Here is a 22,237-nt window from a genome sequence, read left to right as displayed (position 1 = left end):
ATGCTTGAGAAATTTTTTGCACTCTGCACACAGTGTACATTGTCCTTAACCATTATATATCAATTAGCATACCTAATAATCTTTCTCTCTGTCAAGCTACACATGCTACTTTTCAGATACCAGTGATCCTGACCCATCCTGATGCCCTACTTCTGGTTTGAGTTCTCATCATTTGGAAATCACTCGCTGCTGCTTACCATGGCCCCATACAGACATCCTAAAGATACATGAAATTACTGTGGATGGCACCACTTTTAAAACCGTGAAGATGGCTTTGGACTGCAATTGATATGAACAGTTTTGCTACGATGGCTTAGGTCTATAACTTTTGCACTCAAGTCTCCATCAGTTAACAGCTGTTAACTTCAACAAAATAGACTTCATGTGAAAACTATGAATTTCCTGGTTACACAACTGTACTTTTATTTATAATTGCACTATCCGTTGTCACCCAGGGAAGGAGTTTTTCCTTGCCACCATCGCCTCTGGCTTGCTCATTATGATAAATTTATAAATTTAAAATTTATATCTTGAATTTATATATTTCCGTAAAGCTGCTTTGTGACAATGTCCACTGGTATACAAATAAAATTTAATTGAATATTTCCAGTAAACCAATATTAGTGTTAATTTTTTTTTAAATTGTTGTAGGGGTGTTTGCAATTGTAATTTACATGACTTCCTGACAAGGGAGAGAAATATATAGGAGTCTCTTTAAGATGCACTCCTCTTCATTCTGAGTCCACTACCGGAGCGCTCACTAAGCATGCCTTACAAACTGAAGTCTTTTTAGTCTAACCTAAGAGGGTAAGTAATACACACTATACAATTCTCACCTTGGGTAACATTGTGGTTTGTTTTTGCAATTTGCAATCATGATACTTTGACAGTACTTCAACAACTAATAAAATATTGTAAAACAAAGTGAAAATTCCACTGCACAGGCAATTACAAGATAATGCAAAACAAAGGACACAGGTTTTCTTAAAAAAATCTAACTGAACAGGATGGTTCTGGTAGATAAATATGATTAAGACAAAAATATAATCAATGCAAAGAGAATCATTTATTCATTCAAATAATCAATGCAAAGAGAATCATTTATTCATTCAAATGAATGGGTTAAAATCATAGAATGCGTACACAAAAAGGGAATTACTGGGATGCAACATAAATCCAAGCTCCAAAAAACCTACACTCTATAATTGGGTGTGAAGTTCACAAAGTTTCTATAAATTACAAAAATAAATAATACTTGTACAGAAATTTAATGATAAAAAGAGCAGCAATGTTTTTGGGTGATTGTTAAATAATCCCAATAGAGAATACATAGTGTCATCATAACATCTTATTCATCCCTAGGTCTGACAAAATATGTCCACAAGGGGGAAAAGAATAAGGAAGTCATGGCAACTAATGACATTAAAGTTAAAAATCAGTTTAGTATCTTCTTTTCAACATGACTTACAAAGCATCTTAAAGGAAATCTGCCTTATTTGCATGAGGCAGCCAAGTCTCGAGGTCCCTTGATATAAGCAACATATAAACTGAAGAAGGCCCAAGAATTATTTTGGAGAGTCCAGTGGCATCAGCCAAACAGAGTGGAAATTTTATAGACAGATACTGTATCAAATGAAAAGAATATATGGATACTACAGGCTCAAAATAATGATGTGGCAATTGATTATTTGTACAACAAAAAGCATTTCATTGTGTTCTGGTCTTGTGCTTTGGCTTTGTACTCACACAGCTCTAACTTCTGCCTCTACTTTGAAGGCTCAGTCTTTATTAATGCCTTTAATTAAGCATTTTACTCCAAATGAGGCTTTTAAAAGAAGAGTCACCATTTCCTTTTCCACCAGAATTGTCCACATCTATTCCCTGGAGGTCACAACCGGTCCTGAAACTGGAGCACTTTTTTTTTTTTTGTGAAAACATCAGTGTCAGCATCCAGAGGTTTTTTCTTTTGTGGTCAGTCACATTGCATTAGAAATATTCCACTGGTTTGTCAAAAGGATGTGATGATTGTTTCTAGTAGACCTTCAAATTAGCTCAAGTACCTTTAAGAAGAAGAAACACTTGAATAAGAAAACAGCTCTAGATGTTTAATAGGGTTCATACAGATGCTCCTAAATTAAATTCCAGAACTTTCAAAGGACCCACAAACCTGAGCAGGACAAAGTGGTTACTGGAAACGAAAGAGCGAATGAGTGAATTTTCAAAAGACTTTTGAAGACTTTTGAAGTGTCAGGTTGCTCAAAAGTATGCTTTCCTGCTTTAAACCAGCACACAGAAGTGTATATACACAGCTAATCAGATTACAGCCTTCGAGATCCTGAAGAGTGTGGCTAGAAATGTGTACAAATGTGACCTCTGAGGATATGTGAGGCTGAGATAAGGCTTGCTTGAAGTTAACAGGCATTAAGAAAAATACTTTCATTCAGTCAGTTAAAACACTTTAGGGCCAGTGGTTATCAGCTGTGAGGATCGTAACAGGGTGAGGAAGTAACAGATTTATTAATAAATTACAAAAGTAAATGCCTTTCAAGCACTTTTTAGGGATTTCTCAAAACAAAAGAGTCCACTCATGTCAAAAAGCTAAATATTGAAAACACCTCTGCGAACATTGGATTGTGGTCATTCTGTAACTGATGGTAGAACTCCATACAGATTTAATACATGGACACAATGTAGTGATAAGACAGATTTTTGAAAGTGTCTTTTATAAAACTGACAGCCTGTTGCTACTGCTCTGTCCATTGACAATTATTAGCTCATCTATGAACACACAAACTGGAATGAAAAATCTAGAATGATGGTGCAATATGAAATATTATACAGGTGTTTTGTACATAAAATATCAATCATTCAGCAAGTATAGGACAAGAACAAGTACTGCACAAAAATACAGAGAACAGTATGGTAAATGGCAAAAACTTATAAAATATGGCACCACAGGAACCATTCTATACAGAAAAAGTACCACAATTTAGAATAATATTATGGTTTAGATAGACTATAGGGAAAGAAATAAAATGTGGATTATTATAAATGAGAAAAAAACATTTAGTATACTTTAATTTAATCACATACCTTGATTGTTCCTTGACTGTTGGCTGCAATCAGCACATTGGACTCCTGTGAATTGAGAAACAGGTTTGTCAACAGAGAAGATGAGAAACTGCAACAGAAAAATACTAGACTATTGCCACACTCTTTGCCACACTCAACATACGATACATATCTACAGTTAAAACTTACAACCAGTCACTGTTGAAGACTTATTTGAGACAATTAGAAGTCTTTTAGTTACACATTTTATTTCCTGGATCTGGGTACCCAAAACTTGTTACAGTCTTTAGGTTTTTGGGGAAACAACACTCACCTTAGCCAGATAGGTAACCTAAAGATTTGTTACACCTACATTTTTAATTTTGCTTATTATAAATATAATGATGCATCCCCTTATCATTTTTTTATTTATTAATGAATATGTACTTTTAAACCATTTATAGTTACAATTAACATTGTGTCCACAAGAAAATTTAGTTCATGTTGTCAACTATGTTAGAGCAGCTATAAGCATTCCTTCCCTCAGCAGTCTCTCTTTTTTTCAACCATCAATGCTCTTTACGTTCTTTTTGCCTCCTTTTTTGTAGTGTGGAGAAAACAAGGCTTTAGTAATCACTTGGAGAGATGTGATATGCTGAGGATTTTTTTTCCTCCAGAATAAATACTACATCTGAACAAAACAGACTCACCTTAATAAACACAACTTTCCAAAAAATATTATAAATATATAAATAATTATAAAAATAAATTATCATCTCATAATGCCCAAATCTTAATAAACTCATGAAATAGAATGGGTCCACTTCAACCATCATCTGCTGTTACACATTTGCTTTTGAAAAACCTTCTCAGTCATTCAGTGAAAATGTGCATAAGAATAAACTCAGACCCAGAAACCTTACCCCGTCTGGTAAAGCCCGCCAACATACGGCACTGACAAACTCGTTAGTGTCGTCTTCCTTCTTGTCCTTGTCCAGAACGCTCTTCACAGTGTCAAACTTGAAGGTCAGCAATGTTTTGGAGAGCCCCTTATAATACAGATATAGGGAGTTGTTCTCACTTCCTGGAAGCAGCAGAGTGATAACGTCAGTTAAGATGTAAAAATGTATATACATATATATTTCTCCAAAAAAATGACTATTGCTCATTAGTATTAAATCCTAAGGAAGCAAGATATATAGTTCATTACTAATCAGCATACCTTGTCAATGACATTGAAAAGTTAGAACAAAAGGCACAGTCTAATGGGTTGTGGCAAATAAACTATGATTTTATGCCTGCTCCAGGTTTCTGTATACAGGAATTTAAAAAAAAAAAAAAAAAAAAAAAGGTGGAAAGGACAGTTGTGTCTTATAAGGGGGTGTATAATGGGGTATATAACTCACCACATGCTACATAATCTCCATTGGAGGCCAGGCCTACAAAGTTTTTCTCATTAATGTGGCCTTTGAAAGAGCGCAGGCAGTGGGGCTTGTTCACATTCCACAGCTTTAGCTGGCTGTCCGTGGAGCTGTGGGAAAATACAGCAATTGCACAGTCATTCATATGCTTACGTTTCAGCACAGCTTTTTCCAGCTCCCCAGGTCTGAACTACTACAGTCCCACACAGAGCTTGTTTAAAGTTTTTGAAATAATTATACAGCTTAAGTAAGGTTTAGCCATATACATACGCAGACACAATCTCTTCTCCATTGACGAACTTGGCATAGGACACAGCCTTCCGGTGACCTTTGAAGACCATGATGGGTTGCTTAGTGTTCCGCAAATCATAGTAGTGGACACAGTGGTCTTGATGTGCATAAAATGAAGAATTTCTTGAAAAATTAGTATTGTGAAACACAGGAATTACTATATTTATGATTACAGCAAGAATGTACTGATGTCCAATTTACAGCAATGCAATGTCCTCCTCATTCATTCATCGTGCAGAATCCCTTATAAGAGCAAGGGAGACACAACATCTCTCATGTAAAAACTGGCAACTCAGTGTATGATAGCACTACAACTGGCACCAATCCCGTATTGGTATTGTGCTGATAATGGCATAAAATTCCAAGATCAGCCATCAGGAATAAAGAATGAATCCATTATGACCATGTATACAAGTTATATGAAGATGTTTAACTTAGTATCTTATATATAATTTAAGAGTTTATATGAATACAAAGGTGCGGGTTTGTTGACAAAAATGTCATTAATATGTATGTCATCTGTAGGGTAATACAGTGCTTCAGCAGTCTGAGTATCTTTAAGTCCAGTTAAAAATCGCTCATTTTGATGCTTAGAATACTCAGAATCAGTATTAGAAAGGAACAAGGAGCATTGTGCCATCTCTAGGTAGCACTGAACATCCAAATGAATATATACCTGCGCATCCAAATGCGAGGTGATACCTAGATGTTGGGCTGAATTTGACACAGCACACATTGGCCTTGGCTTCAATGCTGGCAACTGAGTTATCCAGGTTAGTGGACCACAGCTTGACTGTAAGGAAGTTTTAAGAAGAAAAAAAAGGAAAAAAAAAAAAAAAAGGAGTATTGAAAGAGTATTGATTACTCGTTCAACAGCAGTAAGGCAATAAAGCTTTTAATCTTTTCATCTTATCTTGAGCTACATGCATTATTAGTTGAATTATCAATTACACACCTTTTGCATCATCTGAGCCTGATGCCAAAAGTTTGGGATCCATAAGGTTGAAATCAACGCTCCAACATCTCTTCTCATGCTCCTAGAAAAAATGTCAAAGAATTAAATTAGATGTGATTTAGAAAGTACGATGTATTGGTAAGATGGTATGTCATTACAGTTATAGTATAAGTTCTATGTTGTACTATGGTTGTACTACAGTAGCTTAAAAAAAAGAAATATACATTTAAACACGTAGAAGCCTACACCAGAGTAATTTATGGAGACACCTCTGTCACAAGCTTAGTCCTTCTTGTTACTAATTGTTATGCCAGAAATATCCTTAAAATATACTTCAAACAGGACAGAAGCTATTGAAGAAAAAATATTTAAGACATTTGACCCAGCTGTGACCTTGATCCTGTGTGAAACAATTCCAAAACTTACACTATCACTACAGTGACTATACACTATGATCAAAGCATCAAAACTGCTGACCATCAAAGCATACAGAATATTTTATTTATGTTGGGAATGTACCTGATAAACCTTTGACCTCTGCCCCGTAAACCCATCCCAAAGAATCACTGTTCCCTCATAGTCACTGCTTGCCAACAGGTTCTTGTGGTAGCTACTCCAGCTGATACAGCTGAGGAAAGAGAGGAGAGAAAGCAAGAGAGAGAGAGAGAGAGAGAGAGAGAGAGAGAGAGAGAGAGAGAGTGAGAGAGAGAGTGTGTAATGGATTTCCATCTATTATGTTTTGACACTATACCTGAAGTATCTTTATGTGAACCAAGAGAATTGTTGCACCTTATTTTGGAGTTGCATGTCATTTCGTTGACAGGATAATGAATGTCCACAGCATCCTGGATCACTGTTCCATACTCAAAAACTTTAATTTTCTTGGTGACACCGGCAATGGCGAAATAATCACAGTCACGGTCAAACTCAATGCTGTAAAGAAATGTTAAGTGTTAAGATGCTACAAGGCTTAAAGTGTAATTCAAGTTTCTTTATTTGCTCACTGCCATTTCTTTTGTGGATCTGAATTGTTCAGAGTTATGCACTTTTCAATTATCCATGTTGTAGAGAATGAGAGATACTGATTCATTTTCTTTTGCACACTATTTAATGTAGCATTTAACATAGAGTTTGCTTTGATGATTTTATGATTACTAATTGTCATGTCTTAATTTTGTGATTAAGATATTGTTAAGAAGTCATTCTGTTATTGCTGTGAAAGAGTTTTCTCTAAGGATGTGCAATCCTGAGCTCAGGTTACTGTCTGTGTCGTGCATGTTCTCTTCGTGACTGTGAGGGTCTCCTCTGGGTTATCTGGTCTCCTCCCACCTCCCGAGAACATGCTGGTAGGTTGACTGGCTGCTCTAAACTAGCCCTAGGTGTGAATCAGTGTGTTAATATCTTATTTCCTACTATTTTCTACTAAATTCAGTTGATGCCATTTTCCACAAATATAATCAAATACATAATGTATACAAAAAGAAGAATGATTGTCTTGTTAACATTTGGTTACTCGCTTAGGCTATACAAAAAGCCTGGGGCAGTCACCGATTTTTAAATTTGACAATTTGCAAACAAGAATGAACTAAACTGTATAAAACTGGAGTTCCCAGAGACTGGGAGGCCTCAAGTTTATGTACACCTTATGTGTACATAATGTTATGTACACAAGTTTATGTACACCTAGGCTAAAAACATTTTCAAGTTTATGTACACCTAGGCTAAAGACATGTCGGAGTTTTTCACAACTTCGACATTTCATGTTACTATAAATGTCCTATGTTATGTGAATTAGGGCATCTACTTTATTTGCATAAGAGTTAATTTCAAAATAATATCTAAGAGACAGATTTATTTCAGCTTTTATATATACTGCCTGGCCAAAAAAAAGGTCACTGTTTGGGTTTAAATAAGCAAATACTTAAGAGCCTATGATTGGACCATTACTGCAGTGATTAATATGTTTCAGCTGGCAACAATTCTTTTACCTTTAACTGATGCAGTGTGTAGCTTCTCATTTCTTAAACAACCATGGCAGATTACGTATCCCGTGGTTGTGGAAAAGATGTTACTGAAGGGGAAAATTGTTGGCCTGCATCAAGCAAGAAAACAACTATGGAGATTGCTGAAATCACTGGAACTGGGTTATGAAATGTCCAGTGCATTATTAAAGCCTGGAAGGATGTTGGTGAATTGTCAACTTTACAGCAGAAATGTAGTCGGAAAAAAATCTTGAATGATCGTGATCGGAGATCTTTAAAACACTTGGTGATGTCACATCGTAAAAAAATCGACAGGAGAACTCACGGCTATGTTTAATAGGGAAAGTAAGAGCGTTTCCACAATGTGCACAATGTGATGAGAACTTACAGGATTTGGACTAAACAGCTGTGTGGCCACAAGAAAGCCATTTGTTAGTGAGGCTAATCGGAAAAAATGACTTCGATTTGCTCTGGAGCATAAAGACTGGACTGTGGAGCAATGGAAAAAGGTCATGTGGTCTGATAAAATCAGATTTACCCTATTCCAAAGCAATGGGCGTGTCAGGGTAAGAAGGGAAATGCATGAAGTGATTCACCCATCATGCATAGTGCCTACTGTACAAGCCTCTGGAGGCAGTGTTATGATCTGGGGTTGCATCACCTGGTCAGGTCGAGGCTCAGCCTCATTGTGCGGCAATAAAATGAAGTCAGCTGACCACCTGAATGTACTGAATGACCATGTTATCCCGTCAATGGACTTTTTCTTCCCTGATGGCACAGGCATATTCCAGGATGAAAATGCTAAAATTCATCAGGCTTAACTTGTGAGAGTGTCGTTCAGGGAGCATGAGGAATCATTTTCACACATGAATTGGCCACCACAGAATCCTGACCTCAACCCCATTCAAAGTCTTTGGGATGTGCTGGAGAAGACTTTACGGAGTGGTTAGACTCTCCTGTCCTCAATGCAAGATCTCAGCCAAAAATTAATGCAACTCTGGATGGAAATAAATGTTGTGAAGTTGCATTAGGTTGTTGAAACCATGCCAGGACGAATGCGTGCCGTAATCAAAGCCAAATGCAGTGCAACAAAATATTAGAGTGTGCGAGGCACGGTGTGGAATGTGTGCAGTGTGAGAAGGAGTGTCTGGCTATCAAGTGGGTGGTCCTCACCCTCTGGTACTACCTGAGGGGGAACGCTTTCTCTGTCTGCTCCGATCATGCATCGCTCCAATGGCTCCATGAAGAATGCCAATGCGCAGATCACTCGTTGGTATCTGGCACTTCAGGCATTCAAATTCGAGGTGGTCCACGGACCAGGGGCGAAGATGGTGGTAGCGGATTACCTCTCCCGTCAGGGGCTCAGGCTCCCCGGCCTGAGTCGGGAGGAGGGGCTTTGTGGGAGCTGGGGCGTGGTCGAGCATCAGCTGTGGACGGAGAGGAGGCGGGTCGAACGGCAGGTAACAAGAGATGATTCTCACCTGTCTTATTACCGCCAGTTTACTCTCTCTTTGTCTTTTTGCGCTTTCAGTGACTCCAGTAACCAACAACAGAGAAAAGAGTGCAAGAGTGCTGGTGGAGCTTGCAAGACACACACACACAGCGTGAACTTGAACTTAACGGAGCGAAAGCTGCGAAGCTGCGACAGACCAGTTTCCGTTGAGTGTTCTGATATTGCTGAGTTGGTTGAAAGTGCACTGAAAGTGCAGACTAATTAGACATGAGCCCGGAGCGCCGCTAAATTCCGCTTGCCTCCTGAGTCTTCCTTTACACTCTCCCACACCAAAGTTTTACAATATTCTAATTGACTCGTCAAAAGAAATGTATGGTAATGTGAAATGAGTGGCGTTTGGGGAAAAAAAAAAAACAGATTGAATATCTTAGCCTAGGTGTATGTAAACTTTTGGCCTCAACTGTATGAGAATGATTTGTTACAAGAGAAGTAAGTGGTTTCGCCAATAGGGTAGGAGGAAAAATTTAATCATTGTGTGTACTATTTATTTTATACTATTATTCTCTTGAAAGGCACTAATTATTGTAGAAGAAACTCAAGTTTCGCTCTGGCTGCTAAATACTTACCTTAGTTACTATCAACATTGGCCAAAAAAACAAAACAAAAACAGTAATACATGTTATTTTAATACATGATGACCACAAGTGTCCTGAAACAAATATATTCTATATTCTGAAATAGTGCATATGAAGAAATACTTACCTAGAAACAATACTAGAACCATTGTAGAGGTCGCTTGCATAAGACAGAGTGGCCAGAGGGCGTACAGAGTTGTAACGTGTGAATTTGGAGAGACACTCCATGAAGTCATCCAGCTGGTTAACAGTTCTGCTGTCATCTGTAAGAAGTATGTACAGGCTTACATCGAAACTTGAATATACATATATAATTGTATATGTAAATAACCAGACATAATATAGATAATATAGCTAATATTAACTATAGATGGGCTGCTGATCAAACAGGCTGAAACAGGGTCTGCAGGCTGAAACACCTTGTTAATGAGAGATCGGAAGATAATTACCAGATTGGTTTGATCTGACAGGAAGTCTATAGTAATCTGAGGCTATCATGGGTACAGACTCACCGAAACTTGACAGTAGAACACTGGAAAAAGACTAGGTGATTTTTTCTGTCCAGTTTGAGTGAGCCTATGCTCATGATAGCCTCAGATTCTTGTTCTTGGCTGTGGAACCTGATGTGGTCTTCTGCTCTCGTAGCTCATCCACCTCAAAGTTCCATGTTTTGTGCATGCTGAGATGCTTTTCTGCTCACCACGGATATAAAGAGTGATTGAGTTACTATATCCTTCCTGGCAGCTTGAACCAATCTGGCCATTTTCTTCGGGCATCTCTTATCAACAAGGCATATCTAGAGACTGCTGTGGGAGAAAATCCCAGGAGACCAGCAGTTTCTGAAATACTCAAACCAGCCCATCTGACACCAATAGCCAAGCCATGTTAATGTCACAGAAATCACATTTTTCTTCTTCATTCTGACTTTTGATGTGAACAGTAACTGTAGCTCTTGACCTGTAAGTGCATGATTTTTTGCATTGCGCTGCTGCCACGATTGGCTGTTTAGATAACTGCACAAATGCACAGGTGTTCCTAATGAAGTGGATGGTGAGGGTATATACATACACACACACACACACACACACACACACACAGATTAACTAACATTTAATACTCGGTGAAATGTCCTTTAGCCGAAAGCTTTGCGTTGGTTCAGTTGTCTCAATGAGCTTTGCACATTCTGATTTTCACATTTTCTCCCATTATTTAATGCATATTTTCTCCAACTGTACTAAATTAGATGGCTGATATGTGAACAGCAAGTTTCAGGGTATGCCATGGATTTTAAATAGGATTTAAGTCTGGGCTTTCACTTGGGCTTTTCACTTTCACATTCCAAAACAAACCTTCTTTTTTCCCAAGCCATTCATTTGTAGTTTCTGCTCTGTGCTTTGGCTCATTGTCCTGATGGAACCTCAATTATCACCCTAAATGCAGATCTCTGGTTGACTGGAACCTCCATCCATGTTGGCTCCATCCATGTTGCCCCTGATGGTAACAATCTTTGCAGGTCCTCCTGCTGAAAAGCAACCCAGAGCATGATGCTACCTCTACCATGCTTGATGGTAGGAATTATGTTACTAGAGTGTTGGGTTGTATCTGTTTTGCATCAAACATAATGCTTTGCCTTAGACCAAATATCTTTGGTCTCATCAGACCACAAAACTTTCCAAAAGATCTCAGATGTTGTCACATGCCTTCTAGCAAACTCCCAGCAGGTTCTCCTATTTCATCCAGTGAGATCTGTAACTCCTTCAGCAGCGTAGCTGGCCTCTTGGACACTTCTCTCACAATCCCCCTTCTTGACTGGGTGCTCAGTTTGGCCTGATCTTGGTAGTGTCTGGGTTGTGCCATGTTTCTTTCCACCTTGTTATAATAGATTTCACAGAGCTCCTAGGAAAGTTTAAAGCGTTGCTGATCTTTTTATAACCATCTGCAGCTTTTTTCCTCCTAACAACTTCATCTCAAAGCTTTAGAGGCACCTCTTTAGTCTTCCACAGCAGGACTGATCTGATCTGCAGTTGTAGCTGTAAGAACTCCTAAAGTCAGTGAAATTTATTGTGCAAGCATACAATTGGACACAGGGGGATTTGAAATGAGCACAAGCTTACCTAGTTTACCTAGTGTGTGCACTCAAGAAAATTAAATACTAGCTTTAATTTAGATAATTTAGATGAATTAGTGAATACTTTTTGGAGACACTGTACAAAACATATATGGGGCAAAACTAATATCAATATCAGGGATCAGTCCTAAAGAGAGGAATTTGGAATGTTGAATATAGCATTGCATTAAAAAGAAGAAATGATACGCTTTTTGATAGATACAATTTTTTTTTTTAATTATCTTTAGACCAAGGAATATAGATGTGATGTGTGGCAAAAGGTTGCTGAGCTCCATAAAATGGGAAGTGGCTATAAAAAAACAGCAAAAGCATTGAAAATGCCCATTCCCACCATCAGGGCAATAATTAAGAAGTTCTAGTCAACTGGAACTTCAAATGGGATTGGGTTCTATTGTCAGATGAAACCAAAAATAGAGCTTTCTGGCAATAAACACCAGAGGCGGGTTTAGCGCACACAGAGATGTAGCCATATGGAAGCCACGGTTAAATATGGTGGTGGCTCTTTAATGTTTTGGGGCTGTTCTTCTTCCAGAGGATCTGGACATTTTGTTAGGATACATGACATCACGGACTCTATCAAATATCAACAGATATTAAATGAACACCTGACTGCCTCTGCTAGAAAGCTTAAAATGAGCCGTGGTTGGATCTTCCAGCAAAACAATGATCCAAACATCACTATCAACAGTTTACTGACCACAAAATCAAGGTCCCGCCATGGCTATCCCAGTCCCCTGACTTGAACCCAATCAAAAACCTGTGGGGTGAACTGAAAAGGCGAGTCCACCGGCATGGACATTGAAATATGAAGGATCTGGAGAGATTCTGTATGGAGGAATGGCCTCAGATCCCTTGCCATGTATTCTCCAACCTCATCAGGCATTATAGGAAAAGACTCAGAGCTGTTATCTTAGCAAAGGGAGTTAGCGCAAAGTATTGACTAAAAGGGTGCCAATATTTGTGCCACACATATATTTAACAAAGGTTGTTTTTTTTGTATAAACCTGTGTTGTGTTTGCAATTGTTTGATATCCATGAGAGCAGAGTATTTTTGTGAATTTTCTGATCAAAAGGTTAAACAATAAAGACAATTTTTCAAAGCATTTTTTTTTTTAACCAAGGGTGCCAATATTATTGGAGGGCACTGTATATGAAAATAGACTTTTTTTCTTTTTCCAATCATTTCTGTCAAGTCACTTCAATTTAGTATTCAAAGACTACTGTGTTGTGCAAAATTCAGCTCCATTCGTAAAGATAAGATTTCTTAAACACTAAGGAGTAAAAAAGGTATAATATAAATGAAAACATGCATCATTTACATACTATTACTGTTGATAAGAATTTCTAGGGCTCTCAATAATTGACATGATTAGAAATATTTAATGTGGGTTTTTTCACTGTCAATTTCAATTAAATGTTAGATTTCTCTCATTTTCAGGGTGAGGGTAAGATAATTAACCATAATAACATTTTGGAACCGTTTTTTTTTAAACTCATCTTTACCAAGGGTGGCAATAATTCTGGAGCTGACTATGCCAAGTGTACCAACCCAAGGCTGTCCTCGGTGGAGCTTTCAGAAATATGCATGCTCACCTGTGATTCGTGACATTCTGTTGGAAAAGTAGCACTGCTCTAAGTCCTCAAAGTGTGCTGTTAGCCTCTTTCTCCGAGAGGCCAGAGTGCTATTGTATGATGTCTGTCTTTTACCCTTTTGGACACATTTCACAAACATGATGGTCAGACTCTCATGTAAAACTGTTCTGTGGTGAAAAATAACTCAAAGTGTGCCAATCTAAAATAATAGGAATAGTGTAATGCTGATATCAAGACTTTTGTATTATATGCAAATTTACCTGTGAGCTTCCTCCAAACTGAGGAGGCTGGATATACTCTGTGGGTTCAATGATGCTACTGCTGGAAAAAAAAATATTTTGCATTAGAAGACATTTTTTTTTCATTAGAAGCATTATGTATAATATAATATAATATTTTTCTTACTTTGTTATTCAGAAAATATTTCTGATTACAGATCTGATTATATATTTGTTTCAGATGCTGCAAATGTCCTAATGTCTTCCACAACTTATTTTGGAAGCCTTCGATTTTTTTTTTTTTTACTATATTGGTAAGTATGTTACTTGACATGGCATTTTCACAATAAAATGTAATCAGACAAACTTTTACACTGCTAAAAGTACAGACTATAATTATGCAATTTGGAATATGCCCTGAAGCTCATCAAAGTTCAATTCGATTTTAGTTCAATTTTATTTGTATAGCACTTTTAACAATGGACATTGTCACAAAGCAGGTTTACAGGAATATATAAATTCCAGATATAAATTTTAAATATATAAATTTATCCCTAATGAGCAAGCCAGAGTCAACGGTAAAACTCCCTGAGATGACATGAGGAAGAAACCTTAAGAGGAATCAGACTCACATGGGAACCCATCCTCATCTGGGTGACACCAAATAGTGTGATTGTATTTCTGTGCAATTTCTCTTCTATAACTTTATACTGTACAGCCAAAAAATTTAATTGTGTAAAAAGGAACTAATAATGCTTATGAGCAACCAAAAGTGTTCATATCAGACCCGTATGTGCTTTCTGAACATCTAATTCCAGGTTCAGTCCCCCTTTGCTGTTATAACAACCTCCACTTGTCTGGAAAGGCCTTCCACACTAGATTTTGGAGTGTGGCTGTGGGGATTTGTAGGGTCGGGCACTGATGTTGGGCAAGCAGGCCTGGGGTGCAGTCGGGATTCCAGTACATCCCAAAGGTGTTCAGTGGGGTTGAGGTCTGGTTTCTGGGCAGGACACTTGAGATTTTCCACTCCAATTTTGGCAAACCATGTCTTCATGGAGCTCGCTTTGTGCAAAGGGGCACTGTCATGCTGGAACTTCTTAGTTCCAGTGAAACTTCTTAGTTCCTTAGTTCCTAACTAACTTCTTAGTTCCAGTGAAAGGAAATCTTAATGCTACCGCATACAAAGACATTTTACACAGTTGTGTGCTTCCAACTTTGTGTTGACAGTTTGGGGAAGATCCACATATGGGTGTGATGGTCAGGTGTCCACATACTTTTGGTCATTTAGTCTATTTATTATAAATATTGATATGCAAGTCATTCAGGTTGGATTTTACCTTTAAGAATGATTTGTGGCAATATTTCACTATATCACCCAGTCTTCCAGTGTTCTGTTTTTTTCATGCAGATATACACATCTCTTCACCTGAGGTTTTTAAGATTTGCTAGTTCACGAATTCATTACCATTATACTGTTTTTGTTAAGATTTTGGAGGCATTACCCATAACCTTCATTGTCTTGGTATGAATACAGTGTTTATGTGCAAATCAGCCTTACTTAGGCTACAACTCATCACCACACTCATCCAAAAAGCAGTCTTTAGTTTACGTACAATATCTAAGTATTCTTTTCCCTGCTGCCAGGTTTTAAAGTCTCTGTGAAGTGCCTTCAAATGCGCAGCATTATTCGATGTGCTGACATAATTTTCACTGACATAGGAAGCCAGGGTGGGACATACTGAGTGGCTCCTCCCCCTTTTTAAATAGCCAATAGCGTTTAGCTTACCTCATAGCCTACAGCTGTCACAAAGCCATGAGCTGGCGCAAATACCTCCTTCAAAGTGAATGAATTCATGCCATTTTCGTCTTAACCAACTTGCAGTTGGAAAATGGAATAAAATGCGCACATTCGAACATAGAGCTTACAGATAACCTTAAGGCTAACATATTCATAATAAAAACCAAAAACTTCATTTTTGATTTCATGGGGACTTTTAGGCCAACTGCAGGGTCTGACTGGCCTTACCTGGGTGCAGGAGAGTGTGCATCTCCAAACTGGGGAACAGTGCTGTCCAAATTGGGGTCCATATCAATAACTGGTGAGTACAGCCCACTCATATCCTAAAGAGAGCACACACAATCCCTAGCTATGAGCTTACCAATAGTACGACTATGACCACAATGCCATTCCTCAACAGTTTCAACTTACCTGAACACTCTTTATGTCCTCTTCCAAAAAGTTCAGTTCTTTCTGTAATTGCTCTAGTTGCTATGCAAGAAAAGAACAATGTCATGTCTTCTGTTATGTTTCTGCCATGTTTGAAAATTAATGGATGTACTGTATGTAAAACACAAATAACCTCTCTCTTATTCCTCCTAGCTTCTTTCAAGAACTCCATTAGGATTTGACGCTGAGCTGCTTGCGATTCCTGTAGAAACAAATACATGCATGGCATTCAGAGAGCCAACTCTCTACACTTACATCAGGCAAACAGTCTATTAGAGGAGAACAATGGTATCTCAGTAATATACAGTACTGTGCAAAAGTCTTAGGCACCCTATTTTTTTAGTACAAACTTTGTTATAGATTTTTATTTTATGATTTCTACATGATTGATTCAGTACAAAAACATTTTAGATTTCCAAACATTATTTTTCTGCTTTTTTGCTGCAAAAATAAGAGGCAAGTGTGACAGTCAAAGTCTCCAGAAGAACTGTGGCTGGCTCTGCAAGATGCTCAGTAAAACTTACCGGCTAATTTCCTTATAAAACTGCACAAATTGTACCTGAGACTATTTTTTTTTTTTTAAGCGAAGGATCGTCACACCAAATATTGACTTTATTTCATTTATTACTGTTTACTGCTCTTTATAGTATTTTTTTTAAATGTAGAAACATTTTTTTTTAATTAAAAAAAAAAAAAAATTGCTCTACACCATTTCTTTGCATGTGCCTAAGACTTTTGCACAGTACTGTAGGTTGCATGCTAGTAGTAAGGCTGGGAAGTTAAATCTCAAAAATAGCCAGAAAGGCACTGATGGGCCCTTGGCCAAAGCCATTAAGCCTCAAAAGCTAGGCTCTATGCTTTGTTTGGATTCTGTGTAGGGCTGTGCAATATGGTGATACATATCATAGGATGACAGAACAATGTCTATTGATTCTGCATCATCGACATCACAAAAGCCACTTTTCAGCAGCCAATTAACATCACTAAGGTCGAGGCTAGGAGCTACCAGTGGTGTGTTGTAACAAAAACAAGCACGGAGAAGCGTGACACAGAGCAAAACTCACCACAACACTGCAACACAGAACAGACATCAGCCCAACTAAAAGACAAAGAACTTGTACCTAAAAATAGAGGTACTTCTGACATTTGGACATGGTTTGGGTATTTAAAAAAAAAAAAAAAAATCAGACATTCACTAGAAAACTGTAATTTGTAAGGTTCGCCACAGACCAGTCATGAATGCATGCAGTTACTTTGTATAAACAATTTCATCAATTTTAGAGAAAATGTAATAATATTGCGATATACATCGTTTCAAGATATGAAATTATCCTTATTGTGATATGAGATTTTGTCCATATTGCCTAGCCCTAATTCTGTGCATTTGCAGTCTGTTTGAATAAAACCACAGCTCAACAGTATAAACCTAAAAGCAAATGTACTGGTAGTGTGTCACATCATTTCAAATTGTAGTGACCTTTAAGACAATGTCCATTTCACCACCTACTAATAAATAGGTAAATATAAGTAGTTGAAATGTCTAGTAATTTGGCATTTCAAAATGACCTGGATGAATAAAAAACACTCGCAGACATCAAGCAAAAAACACACATCAATCAAATGCCTTTTGGCTGTTTTAAAAAAGGTATACCAACCGCTTCAAGCTGCTTCTTTTTCTGCACCAGCAGTTCCAACATGTAGTTGACATTTGCTAAATCCAGATGCTCCTGGTCTGTGCCAAGAACATCTTGGAAAAACTGCCATTTGGTTCCATTCTATAAACACAGCACATTAATTATTGCACACAATGCTATTCAAATACAGAGCAATGCATACTAATTATATTATCTACCAACATATTGGTATGTCATTGCTTCTGTTAGTTTTCAGTAGTATTCTTGGACTAAAAAACCATTACGGTGTATACAATACATGTCTGAAACAAACTCCAGTGCTGTTTTGGAAAGGAGCTGATACACACTTACAGGGTGGTCCCGTTTTAGTCGCTTCTCTTCGGATCTCTGTTTCTGCTTGAGGATCAGCTCATTAACTGCAAAACAGCAAAGCAAATTATGCAACATCCATGCTGCATAGCCTGTATGTGCTGATCTAATGCCCTCCTGATATCCTTAAGTTAGCCATAGTAAGCAAAACCATACTTTCCACACATGTGTGTGGCAGCCTTGAAAAACATGGTGATATGTGGACATTTTCTACTATTCTGAAAACTACAGAATACAGTGTTATTTTTCGCATACATCTCTGCTGCCACCTCTACAGTGTAAGCAATGGTGGATGTGCCACAGATAATTTGACAGCTGGCACATAGACAAAATGAATCTATTAGACTTATGTCTGTTACTCAATCCAAGCGTGACATTTACTGCATGAGAAAATTACACTTAGCCAACAAGCTAGCAATTAAAATATCTTTAAATAGCCAGACTGATGTACAGCCACATTTGGTTAAACTAGCACCTTATTTACCTAACCCTATCCTTGCAGAAAGCATAGGCAAGGTCATTTCTACAGCATTTCGGTGAAATATATTTATGTTTGGTGTCAAAGCATGTTACAGGCAGGAAATCCCAACTTTGGTCAAGTCCTTATTTTTAGTCATTTTTGGATGTTTCCCATTTGCCAGAATTCAGCTATGTGATATATCCCAGATTGCCAAACGTATATGTGAACTGTCTTTGATTCTACCAATCAAGAAGTCTAGGGCTGCAACTATAGTCAATATAATCAACTAAGTTTGCAAAAATTCACTGACAGATTTTTATACGAAACCAAGCATAGCAACGCACTGTTGTTTAACCAACAATAAAATGCTTCTGGTGTAACGATTTGTACTAGGTGTATTAATGAGCATGCACAAATAACAGGCAAACCTTTTTGAATCAGGATCACACAGGTACATGATAACACTAGTACACCAAGTACAACAAGCATAACAAGCACAACACTAGTCCTGCTAGTACAACAAGCACAACATGTCTCTTAGTTAAGAGTAAATAAAGATGCTAGCCTGGAATAATAACTTTTTTAGATGCAAGGACAGAACAGCATGCTGGAATGATTTAATTTTTGTCTATGGCACAAGCACGGTGTGCCACGTTAGAAACGTTGTTAGGAAAGGATAATCCATTAGACCTTATTAATGTACTTAACTAGCAAACTAGATTGCCAAATATTAAGATATTAAGTTAAATACCATTTTTAGTCTAATCAGTTTCTGGGGTAAACAAGGATTATGTGCAGAGTTCACTTGAACCCTTGAGTGATAAAAAACAAACGGATGAGCCACGCTCTCTTCTTTATAAAATAAATAACTAAAAGTAGAGAATGCTACTACTAAACAGCAATCATACTAGCTGTGTGCATTTTAATAAAGAGATTATATATAATGCAGATATAATGTCTGGAAAATGTCCAAGCCACAGACCAAATTTTTTAAAAAGTCAACTCAGGGACAAAAAAAACAAAATCAATCCATTATGCGCATCAGTAACGTGGCTAAACAGTTGAACCTGGCAATACTGGAGACTACAGTTGTGGTTATAGGTTTGCATACGCCTTACAGAATCTGCAAAATATTAATAATACTATTTTGGTTAAAGATCTTATTTTTTTCATTTAGTACTGCCTTCAGAAGCTATACAAGATAACTATATGTTTCCCAGAAGACAAAATAATAATAATTACACAGATCATCCTGTTGAAAATGTTACACCCCCAGCTCTTAATGTATCGTGTTGCGTTCTTGAGAATCAGTGAATGTTTGTACCTTTTGAAATAATTGTGTACGAGTCCCTCAGTTGTGATCAGTGTGAAAAGATGGATTTCAAAATCATATAACTACTGTTGGAAAGGGGTCAAATATGCATAAGATGCTGGAAAAGTAAATGTGCAGGACCTGGAAGATTTTTCTTAAGAAGAGTGGGCAGTTTAACTGCTCAGTGACTCATGAACAACTATCACAAAACATAAAAACAGTCATTAATAATCCAGGTAACACACACAGTATTAAGAATCAATTGTATGTAAATCTTTCAACTGGTTCATTTGTGTAAATTCAGTTATTATTGTGTCTTGTTGACTATATGTAAACATCTGCTATGTGAAATAGCTTATTCAGGGCAAATTGCAATTTATGATCCCTCTTTGTTTTCTTTTTTTAAATTATTAACATTTTGCAGATGGTGCAAGGCATATTTAAACTTATGACCACAACTGTAGGTGATCTTTTGATGTTGTCTGGGACACATCAGGATGCATTACCATTCACACTACAAATGTAATGTGGACACATGTCCCAAACCACGTCCAGAAGTGATCACAAGACGCCTTTGACACCACTCACACAGGAGAAAGAGAGACGAAGCAACAAAAATGGATTTCTGTGTGGAGACACGGCTGGTGTCCATGTGCACTCACCTAAGAAGTTGGGGTACAGCTGATCCACATTGTCAATAATGTAATTACACTTCGGGCACCTGTTGCTGTCCTCTAAACTCCGCCGTATACATTTGTAACTGAAGGCAAAAGGCAAGAATGAACTCCACATCAATTATGAAGGTGAAACGTAACCAAAATTATTCTTTATATCTAAAAGTAATTATTCTATATATCAAAAGTAAAAGAATGAGTTTTAAAGTCTCACCAGAAACTGTGACCACATTTAGTCATATGAGCTTCCTCTATCATGTCAAAACATATGGGACTGAAACAGAGAATTTAAGAGGAAGTACTTAGCTTTCATCCACAGATACTAAAAGCTTCCAGTTACCAAAAAAATATAAAAAATTCAAAATTGACATGACACGACATGCAGTTTAACCTGCTTTTCCAACCTTTTGCAGTTGATCAGGGAATGAAATGAGATGTACACTATATGTTCATTTTAATCTGAAATAAAGATGGGTCTGATATTCCCTAAACATAATATTCCACTGTAGGAGTCACATACAATATACAAAATGATCGATCAGCTTCCTTTAATTTAATAGTTAGACCGTTAAGTTTTACCAGTTTATTTGTTATGTATTTGACACAATAAATAAACGTTCCAAACCTACAGTTTTTGACACTGACGTTTAGAAAAAGTGGCATTAGATAGTCATTAAATAGGGTGGTCGAACATATTTTACACTAAATGCAATATGGCATTATTTGAATAATGTTATTTAGACTGAGCTAACGATAAACACACCGCTGCCGTTACCGGAGTAATGTCTGTCTCTATCTCCGGTCTTCGCTAAAAGTCAATGGTTTTGGCAAATCTCTGGAAAGTTAGCGAGCTGAGCAGGGTCATTACTACTAGCTAGCATTAATATGCAGCTAAAATGCATGCTGCAAACACGTAAATAATAACGACGAATCATATTTTAGGGGGAAAAAAGAATAGATATTTTCTAAATAACAAGTTTTCTAAGTGATAAGGCTGACTAGCTGCTGCGCCTAACTCCTAAGAGGCGACGTTTGACTCACCACACAAAATCATTACTCTTATCTTCATATGGATTAATAAGACCGTTATATAGAGGTCTTTTCTTGCTGTGGTTGGCGCCGGATAAACTGGGTCTCTGTGCACCCAGTAGCTGCGCCTCGCTCCCAGATCCGAGACTTCGCAAAGAAATGCCATTGCCATTAGCATTAGCGCTGCTCCCCCCGTTATTAGCAATGTTAGCAGTCGCCGTGCTCCCAGAGCTCGTTCCCGGTACAGATCCCAAAGCACCACCGGACTGCTGCTGCTGCTGCTGCTGCTGCTGCCGACAGCCTGACATCTTTCAAGACGCCTCTGAACTCCTTTTCGAGGCCCGTCCGTAGCAAAAAGCTGCGCTGCCGTTAGCTTCCTCAGGCGCTTTCACCGCATCCGGGCGGATAATGCTAGCTAGCTGCTTTATGTTTTAGCCAGTTAACGCACTAAGACTGAGCTAAGAGTTATCACATTGGCTGTTACCACCAAATAGCGCTTTTGTTTGTTTAACACGTTCAGAGGAGATCTATCATTAAAAGCTTAACGAACTTGAACGACGCAACAAAACTCGAGCATTTGTTACTACAACGATATTTGTTGACACTCAGAAGGTTTTTTTTTTTTCCACATTTCAATCCACCGCAGAAGAACATGTTCATCTAGGACGGGCCACACAGACATGATTCTGCTGCCACTGTGTGGTGTGGAGGCGAATTTATCCGCTATATAGTCACAGGGAAACTTCCCCAAGATGTCTGACCAGCTGAGACCCTGGCTGTCTTCAAGTACTACACAAAAAGGATT

At 37.8% G+C, this 22,237-nt stretch overlaps 1 protein-coding gene across 2 annotated transcripts; it reads right to left on the bottom strand.

Moving 5' to 3' along the window:
* Positions 1-1,044: 1,044 nt before the first annotated feature.
* cop1 (COP1 E3 ubiquitin ligase) lies at positions 1,045-22,086 on the bottom strand. Of its 2 annotated transcripts, none has more exons than XM_026936708.3 (20): positions 21,445-22,086; positions 20,618-20,677; positions 20,392-20,489; positions 17,940-18,004; positions 17,610-17,729; positions 16,088-16,156; positions 15,937-15,996; positions 15,754-15,848; positions 13,770-13,830; positions 13,510-13,624; positions 9,916-10,051; positions 6,508-6,651; positions 6,238-6,346; positions 5,719-5,800; positions 5,440-5,556; positions 4,743-4,860; positions 4,458-4,582; positions 3,975-4,135; positions 3,094-3,138; positions 1,045-2,060 (listed from the first exon to the last, which is right to left on the bottom strand). In XM_026936708.3, exons 1-20 carry the CDS (start codon positions 21,738-21,740, stop codon positions 2,043-2,045), a joined length of 2,094 nt encoding a protein of 697 aa, XP_026792509.1. In that variant the 5' UTR covers positions 21,741-22,086; the 3' UTR covers positions 1,045-2,042. The 2 variants fall into 2 exon arrangements, with proteins under 2 accessions (XP_026792509.1, XP_026792510.1); XM_026936709.3 differs by having other exon boundaries at positions 13,770-13,827.
* Between the last annotated feature and the right edge of the window lie 151 nt (positions 22,087-22,237).

This window comes from Pangasianodon hypophthalmus, chromosome 4, assembly GCF_027358585.1.
Source record: "Pangasianodon hypophthalmus isolate fPanHyp1 chromosome 4, fPanHyp1.pri, whole genome shotgun sequence".
In the NCBI taxonomy this organism is placed as follows: Eukaryota; Metazoa; Chordata; class Actinopteri; order Siluriformes; family Pangasiidae; genus Pangasianodon; species Pangasianodon hypophthalmus.
Note: the sequence above shows the minus strand (reverse complement) of the source record. Positions and strands in the feature narration are given on the sequence as shown.

Excerpts from the sequence above, each read along its gene's own strand:
- cop1 (XM_026936708.3), bottom strand. The coding sequence starts at position 21,740 with ATGTCAGGCTGTCGGCAGCAGCAGCAGCAGCAGCAGCAGCAGTCCGGT. Across the intron at positions 13,831-15,753 it reads GCACACTCTCCTGCACCCAG|CAGTAGCATCATTGAACCCA; the intron begins GTAAGGCCAGTC and ends TTTTTTTTCCAG. Across the intron at positions 6,652-9,915 it reads GGTTCTAGTATTGTTTCTAG|CATTGAGTTTGACCGTGACT; the intron begins GTAAGTATTTCT and ends ATTTCTTTACAG.